The 13,202-nt window shown below is 46.5% G+C and overlaps 1 protein-coding gene across 1 annotated transcript; it reads left to right on the top strand.

Moving 5' to 3' along the window:
- Nucleotides 1-1,401: 1,401 nt before the first annotated feature.
- CEP85 (centrosomal protein 85kDa) lies at nucleotides 1,402-11,425 on the top strand. The gene is made up of 13 exons (XM_010283893.1): nucleotides 1,402-1,456; nucleotides 2,061-2,213; nucleotides 4,469-5,193; nucleotides 5,847-5,980; nucleotides 6,802-6,919; nucleotides 7,299-7,484; nucleotides 7,847-7,999; nucleotides 8,255-8,409; nucleotides 8,923-9,043; nucleotides 9,505-9,555; nucleotides 9,641-9,748; nucleotides 10,388-10,616; nucleotides 10,891-11,425. The coding sequence occupies exons 1-13, from the start codon at nucleotides 1,402-1,404 to the stop codon at nucleotides 11,052-11,054; spliced, it is 2,352 nt and encodes a 783-aa protein (XP_010282195.1). The 3' UTR covers nucleotides 11,055-11,425.
- Nucleotides 11,426-13,202: the final 1,777 nt, after the last annotated feature.

Genomic DNA, 13,202 nt, shown 5'->3' with positions numbered 1-13,202 from the left:
GAGGGCAGCACCCCTTCTGTGCTCCCCCTCGGTCAAGCCATCCCTCCTCCTCCCTCTCCCTCCTGGGCAACTTGGCGGTACTCCGCCTTTCCTCCCCCCAGCCCTCCCCCGGGGTTAAACCGCCTTCCCCTCTCCCCACCCGCATCACTCTTCTCCCCATCCCCTTCCGGGGGGCGAAGGGTTGCCCCCCCGCACCCTGGCTTCAGGTCACGCCACGTACCCGCCAAGCTCTCCCCCCTCCATCGGGCGAAGCGCTGCTGCCCCTCTCTGCCTGACCCACCGCGCCCTTCCCACGTTCTCCCCTTCGCAGCTGGAGGGGGCCGATTTGTAGGACGGTGTGGGTGCTCTCTGAAGGGGCTGTGTGGGAGAGGGTGATGCTGAGTGAGGTGGGAATGCTTTGCTTGCTTTCTCTGTTTTATTTCAAGAGCCCACGCTCGAATTTCCCTGCTACAACTGCCTGACTGCAGTGCTGCAGACTGAAATTTAAACTGGGGGATTTCAGAAACATAACTAAATTAGACATAGTAAACTCTCCATTTAGCTAGAAGTGTTTTATTTCTTTGCTGAGCAAAATGCAGCGTCTGCTTTGTTATCCTGTTATATTTCCAATTCTATCCCATGTTGTAGAATCTGTATATAAGTATGCTTTCTAAGAATTACGGGTTTTTGTGAGCTCTTTGAATCAGTTAAGCAAAAATCTGTAAGAGCTGGCAGTCGAGGATTTAGTGTTTGACTGATGGAGTGGACAGAGGCCTTGAATTTTCACAGTGAAGCCTGAGAGCTGTAAATTACCCCTGCATCATCAGAGGCAGGAAATTCACTGTCCGAAGTACTTGGATAAGCAGATAAATTAAACCCAAGCTCTGGATAGATAATGATTGCCATTTATGGACCAGCAGCGCTAAGTTTTGAATGACTGCATTTCTGCATGTAGTTGCTCAGTGACCTCCACAGAGGGCAGAAATGAACTGGTTTAGACTTAAGACTTCTAAAGGGAAATTTTTAGTCTCTGTAGACACAAAGCCAGCGTATAGGTACCATGGTGACTGATGCTCTATAAATAACTACGATGGGGATAACACATGCTCCAGTTGAAAGGCACTGCTGAACTGCTGCATACCTGAAGAATGTTACAAACAGGAACTCTTCTCATTTTTCAGGCATGAAGAAAACTTACAATAACTGCAAGGGTTTTTTTAAGTATTGCCTCGGTTGCTGCAGGGATGAAACAGAGACACTCTTGGGAGGAGATGCTAATTAAATATGAAATACTGGGTTACTCTGAATGAAGAGTAGCCAATGTGTATGTACCCTTCGCTTGGTTAGTGGGAACAGGATTTGGCTTGTGCTGACTTAAAATATGATTTTTATTTATTGCCCTGTAGTTACTGGATAAATAAGATGGCTGCTCTTGAGAAACATACAGACCTGAGGCTCCAGCAGAACAATCCATTGGGTAAGGACAGTCCTTTCTTTAAAGCCCTGCTGCTGTCAGATCCTCTTTTAGTTTCTCTGGGGAGATACGTGGCCCTGAGAAGACTTCTTCACCAAAAGCTTTTTATTAAAAAAACAATGTCTTATTCCTGCCAAATAAAACAATTGCCTGAGTATGCAAGGGTAGAGAATCATTTGATAATGAACCTATCTCTTGAGTGATAACTGATAAATCTGGAAGAGTTCTTAACAGTTAATGCAAAAGTGTTATCTTTAATGTAACCAGTTTTGCTGTGTGGCAATGCTGCTGTTCTTTTTAGTCTGAGTACTAGAGCCTCAGCTGGATGTAATATCACCAAATTTATTTACAGGAATATAATTTACTGCTTTTGCATTCTGACTTCCATAACAAGATTGATTTTTAGTCTCCTGCTGAAACTGTTTGACTTCCCTGTGCTTGCTGCCACTTCCTTTTGCAAAGAGATTTCTTTAGCAACAATACGGGGAGTCAAGGAAGGATTGGTTTGGGTTTTGGTAGCACAGGTAATTAAATATAGCTTAGGTATATTAAAAGGCTTTTCAGTCTGTTGGCTAAAACACAAATATCCCTGGTTTTTTCTCTCCAGATCCCAGTACCTGTCAGAAGAGTAATTTCTTGGAGACTGACTGGAAAACACCGATGTTGTCCGTGAAGTTCCAGAGCCGTGTCAGTCGGTGTTCAAGTGTGGCCGACAGCGGGGATGGGGGCATTGGGACCTCCTGCTCAGACAGCACAGAAGGTGACAGTCAGCATGGAATCACACAGTAACAGCCAAAGACTTTAAGTTTTCTTAGAAGACCGACATGCATTAACTAGCCCGATACTACTGAACCCTAGAATGTAAAACGTGGGGAGAGCGGAATCTGTAATGATGTTTAGAGACTATTTCAAAACCAGTGCCTCGGTACACAGATATGCTGCCTGAAATATAAACAAGTGATTAAAGGACTTGCTATTTCTCTAAGCTAGTTTGGTTATCCTCTAACTGTAGTAAGCACTTTTAACTGACTAAAAGAGCCACCTTGGTGATTTGCTGGTTCATACTGATGAACAAGGGACTTATCTGCAAGTCTGTTTTGTGATTTGTTTTATCTTTCTTTAAAAGAAATTATTTATATGTGCCTCTAGAGACTTCAGATCCATGTGCCTTTGTGCGTAAGGCTCCTCGGTGTTAGAGCTGTGCTTCTTGCTGAAGTATGCTGTAGCCTTGCTCTCAGCCGAGGCATGTTCAGTGAAATTCCTTGCCCCAGCAATCCTTTTCACCTGTGTTTTCATCTGTTAAAGTGACACAATACTATTGATTCACTGATTCTTCTTTTAGCAGTGAGGAAGTTTCTGTTGTTCTTTAAGACAATGCATTTCACATATTCATGTGTTTCACAAGCTGCCCTGAGCCTTTTGAATGAACTATAGGTCTTAATAATGTGTGAGTTGAAACAAAGGCTTTTTGGAAAAAGTCTGGCTTGTGAAAATATTGCTAGAAATATTACTAGAACACAGGTTTAAGTGTCCTGTCTGTCACTCAGGATAATAAAACATCCCGTTGCATGCTGAGGGCAGGGGAGATAATGATGGCTGTCTTGGAAATTGCCCTTCTGAATGTTTGTAATGTTGTAGCCTTGTTTGTGAGAGCTGAGGCTGAATTGTGGCACTGACAGCTGGCTGAAGTACGCTGGCGTTCAGTACGTTAGTCAGAAATGTTGTTGTGACGACCCTTAGCACACAAGGAACCGATTGCAGCATCCGCACGTGGCGTGCTGGTCAGAGAACTTAAGTTCCTGATAGTGATACTGGGGTATAAATTTAGGGCCTGTAAAAGGAAATTGTACTGTCCCTTCTGTTTGCCAAGGTGGACATGCTTGCGATGGCTTGGTAGCATGGTGTTCTCTGGAGTTCCTAGACACAGACAAGTAATGTCTGGGAGATTTTTCTCCTCCTCTTGCTCATTTTTTGAGAAGAGGATCTTCTCCCTTTATTGTGATAGTTTTCCTGCTGTTTGTTGATGGTGTTTGCAGAATCTGGTTTTGGTCCTATTCAAACTGTAACCTTTTATTCCTTCTTGTAGCAGTGCTTTGAGGTTACAAACAGGTGTAAGGCTGACCCTGCAGTCCTGACATTTGACTGAAAAAGCATCATATGGGGATGGGCCTTTAGCCAAACCCATGAAGAAAACAAGTTTGTGTATCTGGGAGAAACCTGGAATTACTGCAATACACAATGTATCTAGATGAGGAATGGGAACAGGCACTTCACTGTTTGCCTTTCTCAGCTCTTGCTGTTGCTGTATTGAAATTTGAGAGTTGCTAAGAATAACCCTGTATTTCCATGTAGCCAGGTTTGGTGCCTGCCTGACAGGACAGGCTCACGTTGGGGTGTGTGCGCTGAACTCTATCTCATTTCCTGTGGCAATAAGGCGAGAGCCATTACTCTAGCCTTGGGAAAAAGCTCTTTTGCTGCAGTGTCCTGGAGGAGTTCGAAGGTCAACTGCTCGGTGATCTAGTGTTCAGCTATGTTTGAAGCTCATCATGGGCTTAGTGAAGGCTCCAGTTAGCTTTGGTTACGGTTCAGAGTCGCTGAGCTGTGGGACGGGCAGAACAGAATCAAGGTCTCAGTGTTCAGCTGAGTAAGTTTCAGCCTTTTTATTCAATTTGAAGGACTTGATTTCTAAACCTATAGAACGATAACATTATTGATTTAAGATTATACTAGAGTAGCTTAAAAACAAGGGTTTAAAAAATGTGTGCTGAATTAAACTTGGATTCTCCCTGTGGTTTATGGTGGTAGGAGAATGTCAACAGGCTCCTGAAACTTGTACTGAGGGGGAACGCAGATATGCCTTAGTCTTGCTGCTGCTGCTGTTTAGGAGGACATGTTTAGGGGGAAAAGAATTGCTTTTAAAAAAATATTTTGGAAAAGTTGTTCAGCAGAGAAATGGCTCTTTGTGTCAAGGATATTTTCAGGGTTGTAATGAAAGCATCACTCTTCTTTCCCTAGACTTTTGCAGTTCCAGTAACGGTTCCTCATTCCAGCCCATCAAAACCCAAGTGACCATCCCAACAGCCCATGTTATGCCTTCTACGCTGGGTGCTTCACCCTCCAAGCTGTGCTCTGCAGGAGACCAGAGCTGTTCGCAGAGTACTTCAAAAACTGCTGTGCCAGGATCTGCTGGTGAACACCCAGGGCTCATGAGAAACGGAGATTTTAATGCTGGGAAGTCTTCTCAGGTGCCGCCCAGGGATCTCTCACGTCTCTACAGGACTTCAGGGGAAAACGGCTTTGAGCAATCCTGGCATCCTGTTTCTGATCACATGAGAACAGAAGATACTTGGAAGTTTGACACCCCTGCCATTGAGCGTACCCTTAACCAGTCTCTCTTTCAGGATAGTTTGTGTGCTGACCCTCTCCACAGGTTCCAGAGGTTCAATCCAAATTCTGGGGCAGCTGAGGCAGGAAAGGACCACTATAAGGTGCTGCCAGAGAGTAAGCAAGCGGCAGGGGCTAACGGAGCCTGTGAGCCCCAGGATGGAACGTGGCCGAGCGGGAGCAGACTGTTGCCAACAGGACTGCAGGCCAACAGTTTCTTTTCGAAACCTGTAACGCCTTCATCTCGAGCATGGATGCAAGAAGCCTGCACACTACATCCGCATGAGAGGGTCTGTGAGCTCAGTGCTTGGAAACAACAGCTGGAGAAGGTGCGACTGCAGGTGGAACAAATGCAGGTAGGGAGCTGCTGGTGTGAACGTAGGAGTTTGAAACCCTTCCTGTCTCTTTAGTCATGAATTGTTGTCCCAAACTTAAGAAGAAAGGGGGGGAAAATGCCTCATGCTTCTCCCTGTCTTACACTGAAAGTCTCTTAATGATCTGTTTTTACAACATGTGGTGTCACAGGTATCATTTGACCTGCTGCTTATGTAGAGCAGCCCTGTATTATGTTACAGCACTGCGCAGAACAGTCAGATCAAGAGGTGAGATACCCTGTCCACTAGAAACTGCAAAGAAAAAGCATGCCAAGAAGCTCTTAACAGTTTCTAGAATAATTGTGTTCTGTATCTAGAGTTAGGAGACAGACTCTTTTTGAAAAGCTGCATAAAACTAACTGCACTTTATTAGATGGAAACAGTTTATCACCTCCCACCACCTGTACCCTAATGGCGACAAATTGTTTCCAGGGAGTGAGCATAGGGATCTAAAATTATTTGTTATCTCCAGTTGTGCTTGGGCAAAGTTACTTGTTGTTGGACATCGAGGGAGACTGAAATAGCTGTGTCCTGGCATGCAGATGAGCACACAGTGTGCAAAATAGCTCTAGCAATGTTGCAATTACCTCTGTGAAGCACAAACCTCTCCCTCCTCATTTTGTTTCTTCTTTCAGTTACAAAATGGAGGCGCCTGCCACCATTCCTCGATGTATTCTCCTTCGCTGCCTACACCTGATCCAGCCCAGTGGATCAATATCCTGAACTCCAATGAAAACCTACTCAAGGAGAAAGAGCTTCTCATTGACAGGTGGGAGTCTGATGTGTGGTTTAAGGACTCCACTGCATTTCCTTTTGGAAAGGGAAGATTTTGAAAGTACCAAGGAAAGCTTATATCTGAGTCCCTTTTACCTGACTGAGCTTTTTTTGGTGCAAACAACAACATAATTACCTTTGAGAACAGCTCTCCTTCCCTTCCTCTTGGAAGTAGGGTGGTGATCCAGAAGGGTTCAAATAAATAAATTTTGGTTATAGTTTTCTGTGTTTTGTAGGAGATAAAGATTTCTGTTTACATCACGATTATTTGCAATATCAGAACTACTGCTTTTTTTGCTTGAGGACTTTCTGGGAGCACTTTAAGATCTTTATCTTAAATTTGTTCTTTGTGATTTGGGGCTGGCAAGCAACACTCCTAATAACTAACGCTAGTGGTCCAGATCATTAAGAGACTTTTTGAAAAAGTAAGTCCTAGTGAAAACTACCTTCAGCGTTTGGACTGTAAATACTCTTTCTGCTTACTCATTTTGAGTCCCCTGATGTCTGTTCATTTTACTCATAAGCTCTGCAGCCAAGCTAGATCCTCCAAAACGTGCAAGGCTTGTGTGTTCTGTGTATAATCATTGCTGAGGGAGGGAAGCTTTGAGGGGAGGGAAGAAAAGTTAATACCAATTGTGAAAAAGTTGAAATAGGTATCTTTCAGATTATTTCTCTGCAGGTCAGTTCTGAGCTGCAGAGTTGTCTTTCTGTTCTGCTTGTCACTGTATGGAGCATTAGAGTTGTAGTGGTACTGTTCAGTTTGTGGTGTTCTCTATGTCTGAAAACAGTGTATTACCTGTTTGGGTTTTTTTACAGACAAAGACAACACATATCCCAGTTGGAGCAGAAGGTCCGGGAAAGTGAACTGCAGGTTCACAGTGCCCTGCTTGGCTGTCCAGCCCCCTATGGAGATGTCTACATGTTGAGAATGCAGGTAATTGGGTGCAACAGGGTGTCAGTAAGAAATATGTATTGAATCCAATGGCCCTACCACTTCTCGTTAGGTGTTTCCTGTGTAGGAGGGCTATACAGAGTAAAATTATCCTCTGTATGGGGTCTCGATTACCTGTCATCTCTGACGTCTTCTGTGACTCCTGAGATTTCAAGCCCTGAAGTACTACGGTTTGTTTAGAAGCTGTGCTAGCGACACGAATGACTGACAGCACTGACAAGTTATTTCAGATACTGCAGTATGTAAGATGGACTGAATGGTGTTGGGGAATTAGGAGGGCTGAGGACACAACTCTGAGACAACGCAGCTGCTTAATGCCAGTTTGTAACTAACAGAATTCATAGGCTGTCTCTCTTTGCAGGAGCTGCAGCGAGAGAACACGTTTCTTCGAGCACAGTTCACAGAGAAGACTGAATCCCTCAGTAAGGAAAAGATTGAATTGGAGAGAAAACTGGCTGCTGCAGAGGTGGATGCAAAGCTGATCCGGGAGTCACTGAAGGAAACTATGCAGAAACATGCAGAGGAATTAAAGAAACAGGAAGAAAGGGTATGATCCCATTGCTGTAGAGATGGGAAAGGTGTCTTTGAGAAACTAAAAGTCAGCATAGTGCCTAGATGAAAGTTTTCTCTGCAGTGTGTTATTGCAGATATTTTCTGATCTCCTTGTGGAGTACTTCAGTTTATAAGCAAAAGCCCTTCGTCCTGCAGCTAGAAGTACTTCAGTACCTCCTCTTTTAACCAGAGAAGAAGCTTGTCTTTAGCTAAGTGAGCAGAAATGCTGCTGACTTAAGGTGATCTTGTATTTTGGTGCGGAGTGCTGTACAAAAAGGTAAATGAGTAGGCTTACAGAGGTCCGAAGAATGGAAAAGAAATTATATAAACTAAACTTGTATACAACTATCCCCACAGGTAAAGGGAAGAGACAAACACATTAATAATCTTAAAAAGAAATGCCAGAAAGAATCAGAACAAAACAGGGAGAGACAACAGAGAATTGAGACCCTGGAACGGTACCTGGCTGATCTACCAACCCTTGAGGACCACCAGAAACAGAGTCAGAAGGTAAAAATTCCTCAGAGTGGTGATGATAGCTCTTCACATACTTGCTCAGGTGGCTTTTCTACAGCTACAGATAATCCCCTTTGCAGCTGCCCAAGTAAAATTGTAGTCTGGCCTTTTTGGAGGAGGAATGTTCTGAGCTATAGCTGAGAATTGCCACATAGGTAGTAAAAATCTGCCTTGTGAATGTAGTTGAAACATGGCGTGTGTTGTGAAACCCCTGGGAGGGCTCTAGTCTTGTGATGGTCTTTGTTGCAGCTGAAGGAATCTGAACTGAAGAGTACTGCTATGCAGGAAACAGTGCTGGCACTAGAAACAGAGCTTGGAGATGTCCGGTCTGCTTTCAGGGAGCAAGAGATGCAGCTAGAAACCCAAAAACACAAGGAGCTGGAGCTTCTTTCCACTGTGCGCAGGTAAACATCAGGAGGATTAGAATAAGCTTCATCTTAGCACTGAAGTAACCTCTGCACAAGTACTTCAGCACAGCCACTGTCCCACCTGTCAGAACCAGGTTACCATGGGTTTGTGACAATTATGTGAGTGCTTGCCAAGACACTGTGTTCAAATTCTGCATGCCAACAGTGGAGGGTGGGAGCAGAACTACATGCATGAAAGAAAGGAGGCCTCTGTTTTGTCACCTGGGTTTGTCTGTGTCCTCAGGTTACTGCTCTCAACTTGTAACACTTTGCTAAACGGACCTATGTAATCTGCAATCGTTGCGTCCCTACAAATGTGCCAATATCACGGGCAGGGCTGTGTCGGGGGAGAGGGACTCCCTCCTTCACCGCCCTGGCAGTTTGCAAGCTGGGGTGTAAACAGGGCAACACTGATATCTGATAGGAAAATCATTTGCCTTCTCATACTGTTCAGTGAGGGGAAACACCCTAAATAACCCCACCTTTCCCATGGTGTTCTGCTAATTTCAGCTTGCAGGACAAGGTGCAGCAGTATGTAAAGAATGCAGAGAGAGGACCCCCTGCCCAGGATGGGGAGAGACAGAGAATAGAAAATGACTCTCTGAAGAAAGAATGCGACTGTCTCAGGAAGGTAACAGGCTGTGCCAGCTGGGAATCACCCATTTTTCCTTCCCCTGAGTCACACCAGGCACTAAAATGAAATCGGGGATTTTTGCAGTCATAGGCAGTCACAATTGCACTGAAGCAGCAGTTCCTGGAATTCCAAACTGAGGGGGTTTTACAAGCTGTTCTTGGTGTGATAACCATGCACCCCTACAGTAACACTGGAGAGAAGTTGCAGAAGGCAGAAGAGGGGAGAGGAAAACCACAAGAATGCAACTTCTCCAGTCTGTTTTTAGCTGATATTTCTAATGGTGCCTTTTATCAGGTGCCTTTCATCAGGGAATCTAAGTCCACTACTAACAGAGGCAATGATCAAAGCAGTAAGTGGACAGGAAAGAGGAGAGAGGATGCTGTCCTACTGAAGGAGAAATCCTGGTGGTGCTACTGAGTCTGTGTGGCCAGTTCTGATGCCTCTGCTTTTGATTCCAGATTGTGGACAAACAGCAGAAGAAGATGGAGCAGTTGTCCTTGCAAGTAAAGGTGAGAAGTGGCTGCAGAGGGACCTAGAATTGAGAATCTGCTGTGAAGCGAGTTAGACTTACTACTTTCCCATGGTCTCTTCCAGAACCTGGAAGAACAGGTAGCCCAGGAAGAGGGGACAAGCCAAGCTCTGAAAGAGGAGGCGATGAGAAGAGAAAATGCACTGCAGCAGCTCCGGACCGCTGTGAAAGAGGTTAGAGCAGGAGTGTTTAGAGTGCCTGAGCATAGCAGTTGAATGAACAATGGATTGTCTTTTAGCAAGGCCCTTAGTTTGCAGTCAGCAGCACCACCTCTCCTGCTTCCTGCTAGTCAGTGCTCTGAAAGGAGCTCTCCTCTCCTCAAAAGCAGGAGGAGAAAAGTAGTTTCTGCCCTGGGAACTTCAGCTGGGGCTGTGGGTTGTGGTGGAGGATGCTGAGCTTGCCAGCTGGGGGCAGCAAGGCTGTGAGCTGGAGTCCAAACTCTGTCACAGCCCTGGCTGAAGGGCAAGGCTGAGCCCCACTCTCAAGCCTGAAGGAAGCCAAGCACAATGGCAGCCCTTGAGGGAAGGGATGATAAGTGTTGGGGTGAGCAGCTGGTGCAGCGACCTCCTGGAAGCTTATTTTCTTGCGTCATGCTTCAGCAGGGGCAGTGCAGTGTTGTGGCTTGCTGTCTGAGCCAGGAAAGCCAAATGCTCACACCCTGTAGGACTGATGCTGGCAAAAAGTCTGGAGGGCTTGATGGAAACCAGCTCCTCCTGCCCTTGGTGCTCCCATCATCATCGAGGAGTTAAGTTGCTTTAAGTGTGCTAGTTCTGTACCAAATGACCTCTAACCTGCTGCATCCGTTTGTTCAGCTTTCAGTGCAGAACCAGGATCTCATTGAGAAGAACCTGACCCTTCAGGAGCGACTCCGGCAGGCAGAGCTAACAACCCAGCCGCTGCCTGCTGAGACGGCCCGCCTCGCCCAGGAGTTGCACAGCGAGCTGGCCAGTTGTCTGCAGGATTTGCAGTCTGTCTATAGCATTGTCACTCAGAGGGCTCAGGGCAAGGATCCCAACCTCTCTTTGCTCCTGGGCATTCGCTGTAAGTATGCAGAGAGATGGCAGAGCAAACCCTTTGGTTCCTGTGCTGTGGCAGAATTAAATAACTCGCATATAGCATGGAAGGTTCTCATCTTCTGGGTTTCTAACCTTCTTACTGTGGTTACCTAGTTCTGAAGGTGCATGCTGTAATAACTAAATATTAAGTAGTACCTCCTTTTGCAAATGTGCATTGTTTTTTGCTGGCTCACTTGCAAATGATTGTGATCCTTGGTCAGAATTGCATGTGAGGTAACTCCCTTCTCTTGACTCCACAGCTGTGCAGTACTCTGCTAAGGAGAAGGATGACTTGCTGAGCCCCGATGGACTTGCAAAGAAACTGGTGGAGATAAAACAGCTTCACAAAGAGGTGGAGGACTTAAGGACGGCAATATCTGACAGATATGCTCAGGACATGGGAGACAACTGCATCACCCAGTAAAGAACACTCCCCAAAGTAAGAACAGGAAATAAAGACTTGAAACCCTTGGGAGACTAGAGCTCCTACATCCCAAAACCTATTCAGCACTTTACCATCTCTTTGCTCGGGTACCAGATGTGTGACTTCTCCAATCCGTGAGAAATCAGGGGTTTTGCTGCCAGAAGTGTTTAGCTGCTGACTGGCGAACTGGAATCGTTCAGGGCTTCAGTGTCAGGCTTTGCAGTAGCTTTGATCTTGTGGAATGTGTTTATGCTGTGTTTGCTGGAGCTGGTGTGGTCTCTGATGCTGGGAGATGAATTCTGAATTGCCTTCCAGGCATGTCAAATGCTGAACATGCAAATGTGACGGTTAAAATCATCACTAAAAGGAAATGTATGCCCTGGTCTTTCTGTAAATTCTCTGTGCAGATCCTGTGTGACTAGTAAGACCAGAGGATTATCGGAGTGTTCAGGGGGTTTCTGTGGACTTCATAGGCAAGCAGGTGTGCCAGTTATACTACTGCTGGTTACATCAAGGTGCTACAGGCTCTTCGGATGCTGTCTGCACACTTCTGGCTTGGATGCTTGTGTAGCCATTCATGGAGCAGGACCTGCTTTCCTCAGGTAAATGCAGCTGGAGTCTTTCAGTAGCCGACAGGAGTTGGGGAATAAAGCAATGTGAAAAGATGACTCAAAAAGCTCCCCCTGGGCACTGTTACCCCAGAAGCCTTAAGTCTTTTATGCCCCTGAAATAGCATTCTGAGGGTGGGTATGAGTCAGACTGCAGAGGAAGTGGATTGATGCTGAAGTGCCTTAATGTGCTAGAGAAACTTGTCCCCATGCTGCTTCATGCCTAATGCATCTGCTGGCAGGGTGAGGAAATGCTGTTTCTTGTAGCAGCCTTTAGAGCCATCGTGAACAATCCTGGGGAGCCCTGAATCTCTGGAGCCTCTGCATCCCTGGGGGACCCTGCTGCTTGGTGCTCTGCTTGCTGCTTGATAGGGAGAAAGCCATGCTGGTCCTAAGGTGGTAGGGTGGTACAGCTGGATCTGAGAGCTCTTCCTGATGCCTGCAAGGCGGTGACCACTCAGGGTTTGTTGTAGCCCTGCCCCTTGTTCTCTGGGAGCTCCCTGCTCTTCTGCTAAGTAATGGGATTTTTAAATAAATCGATATGGACTGCAGTTCATTTTATCACAGCCCTCAACCTTAGTGGCAACTTTACAGTACTGAGTGCTTGCTTGTGACAACGCTGTGGTGCTGAGGGTGGAACTTTTTTGGTTTTCAGCTCGAGATCGGAGCAAGATAAGAAGTCTGTTATAGAACGGGGAAAAATACTGCTGAGACTTCTGCCTGTTTGGTTTCTCTTGGTTCACGCTGGGGCTGCAAGCCCTGGGTTTAGGAGAAATGCTTTCGTTATCCCTTTGTGCTAAAATTTTAAGACCAAATCTGTTTTGTTCTTAGCGTTTGGCTGCCACAGGTGATGTTGGTGACAAATTGGTTAGTTTGGTGTCCCAAGCCACCCCCCTCACGGCATGAGGAGAGAGGGTGGCAGCATCCGCTGCCTGCCCTGTTCTTTCTGCATCTGGTGTGTTACATTTCTGGCTGTTTCTGTTCCCAGGCTGCTGGTGCCATGTGCTGAGCTATATGTGGGCCAAGGCTATTTCTTGAAGTTATTTGTCCTGGCTGCTGGGAGCTCTCTAGGCACTGGGGTGCAGAGCAGTACCAGCTGTGAAAGCTGCTTTCTCCTGCAGGGTGCTGTTTGGTGCCCATCCCCTTTCCCTGCGTTCTTGTGGGGTGCAGGAGCTGGTTCTCAGGTGTTCTGTCAGACGCGTTTGCCCTCTGCCCCTGCAGAGCTGGCTGCGCGAACGGGATTGTGGCCGAAACCTCACATGGGCCAACGCTTGGAGCCTGGCGCTGGCCCTGCCCCAGGTCGCCTGTTCCTCTCTGTGGGGGGGAAACCGCCCCCGTGTCGCCATCCTGCAAAACTGGACTTTCCTGGCTACAATGGCGATGCCATACGTGACTGCCGCTCTCCGTGCGGGGCGGAAATCTTGGGCCTTTCTCCTACAGAGCACCCCCGACGGGACCGCACTCTCCTCCCATCCCACGCGTGTCCCCCCAAACCTGCCGCCTTGGTCACGGCCCGTTTGTGCCCGTTTGTGCCCGTTTG

Source organism: Phaethon lepturus, unplaced genomic scaffold (assembly GCF_000687285.1).
Source record: "Phaethon lepturus isolate BGI_N335 unplaced genomic scaffold, ASM68728v1 scaffold52233, whole genome shotgun sequence".
NCBI classification, from domain to species: Eukaryota; Metazoa; Chordata; class Aves; order Phaethontiformes; family Phaethontidae; genus Phaethon; species Phaethon lepturus.
This window is presented reverse-complemented; position numbering and strand designations above follow the sequence as displayed.

What these genes read in the sequence shown, in the direction of transcription:
- CEP85 (XM_010283893.1), top strand. Translation starts at nt 1,402, where the DNA reads ATGGCTGCTCTTGAGAAACATACAGACCTGAGGCTCCAGCAGAACAAT. An exon ending in TCTACATGTTGAGAATGCAG is followed by an intron (nt 6,920 to 7,298) that starts GTAATTGGGTGC and finishes CTCTCTTTGCAG; the next exon opens with GAGCTGCAGCGAGAGAACAC. An exon ending in ACCAGAAACAGAGTCAGAAG is followed by an intron (nt 8,000 to 8,254) that starts GTAAAAATTCCT and finishes TCTTTGTTGCAG; the next exon opens with CTGAAGGAATCTGAACTGAA.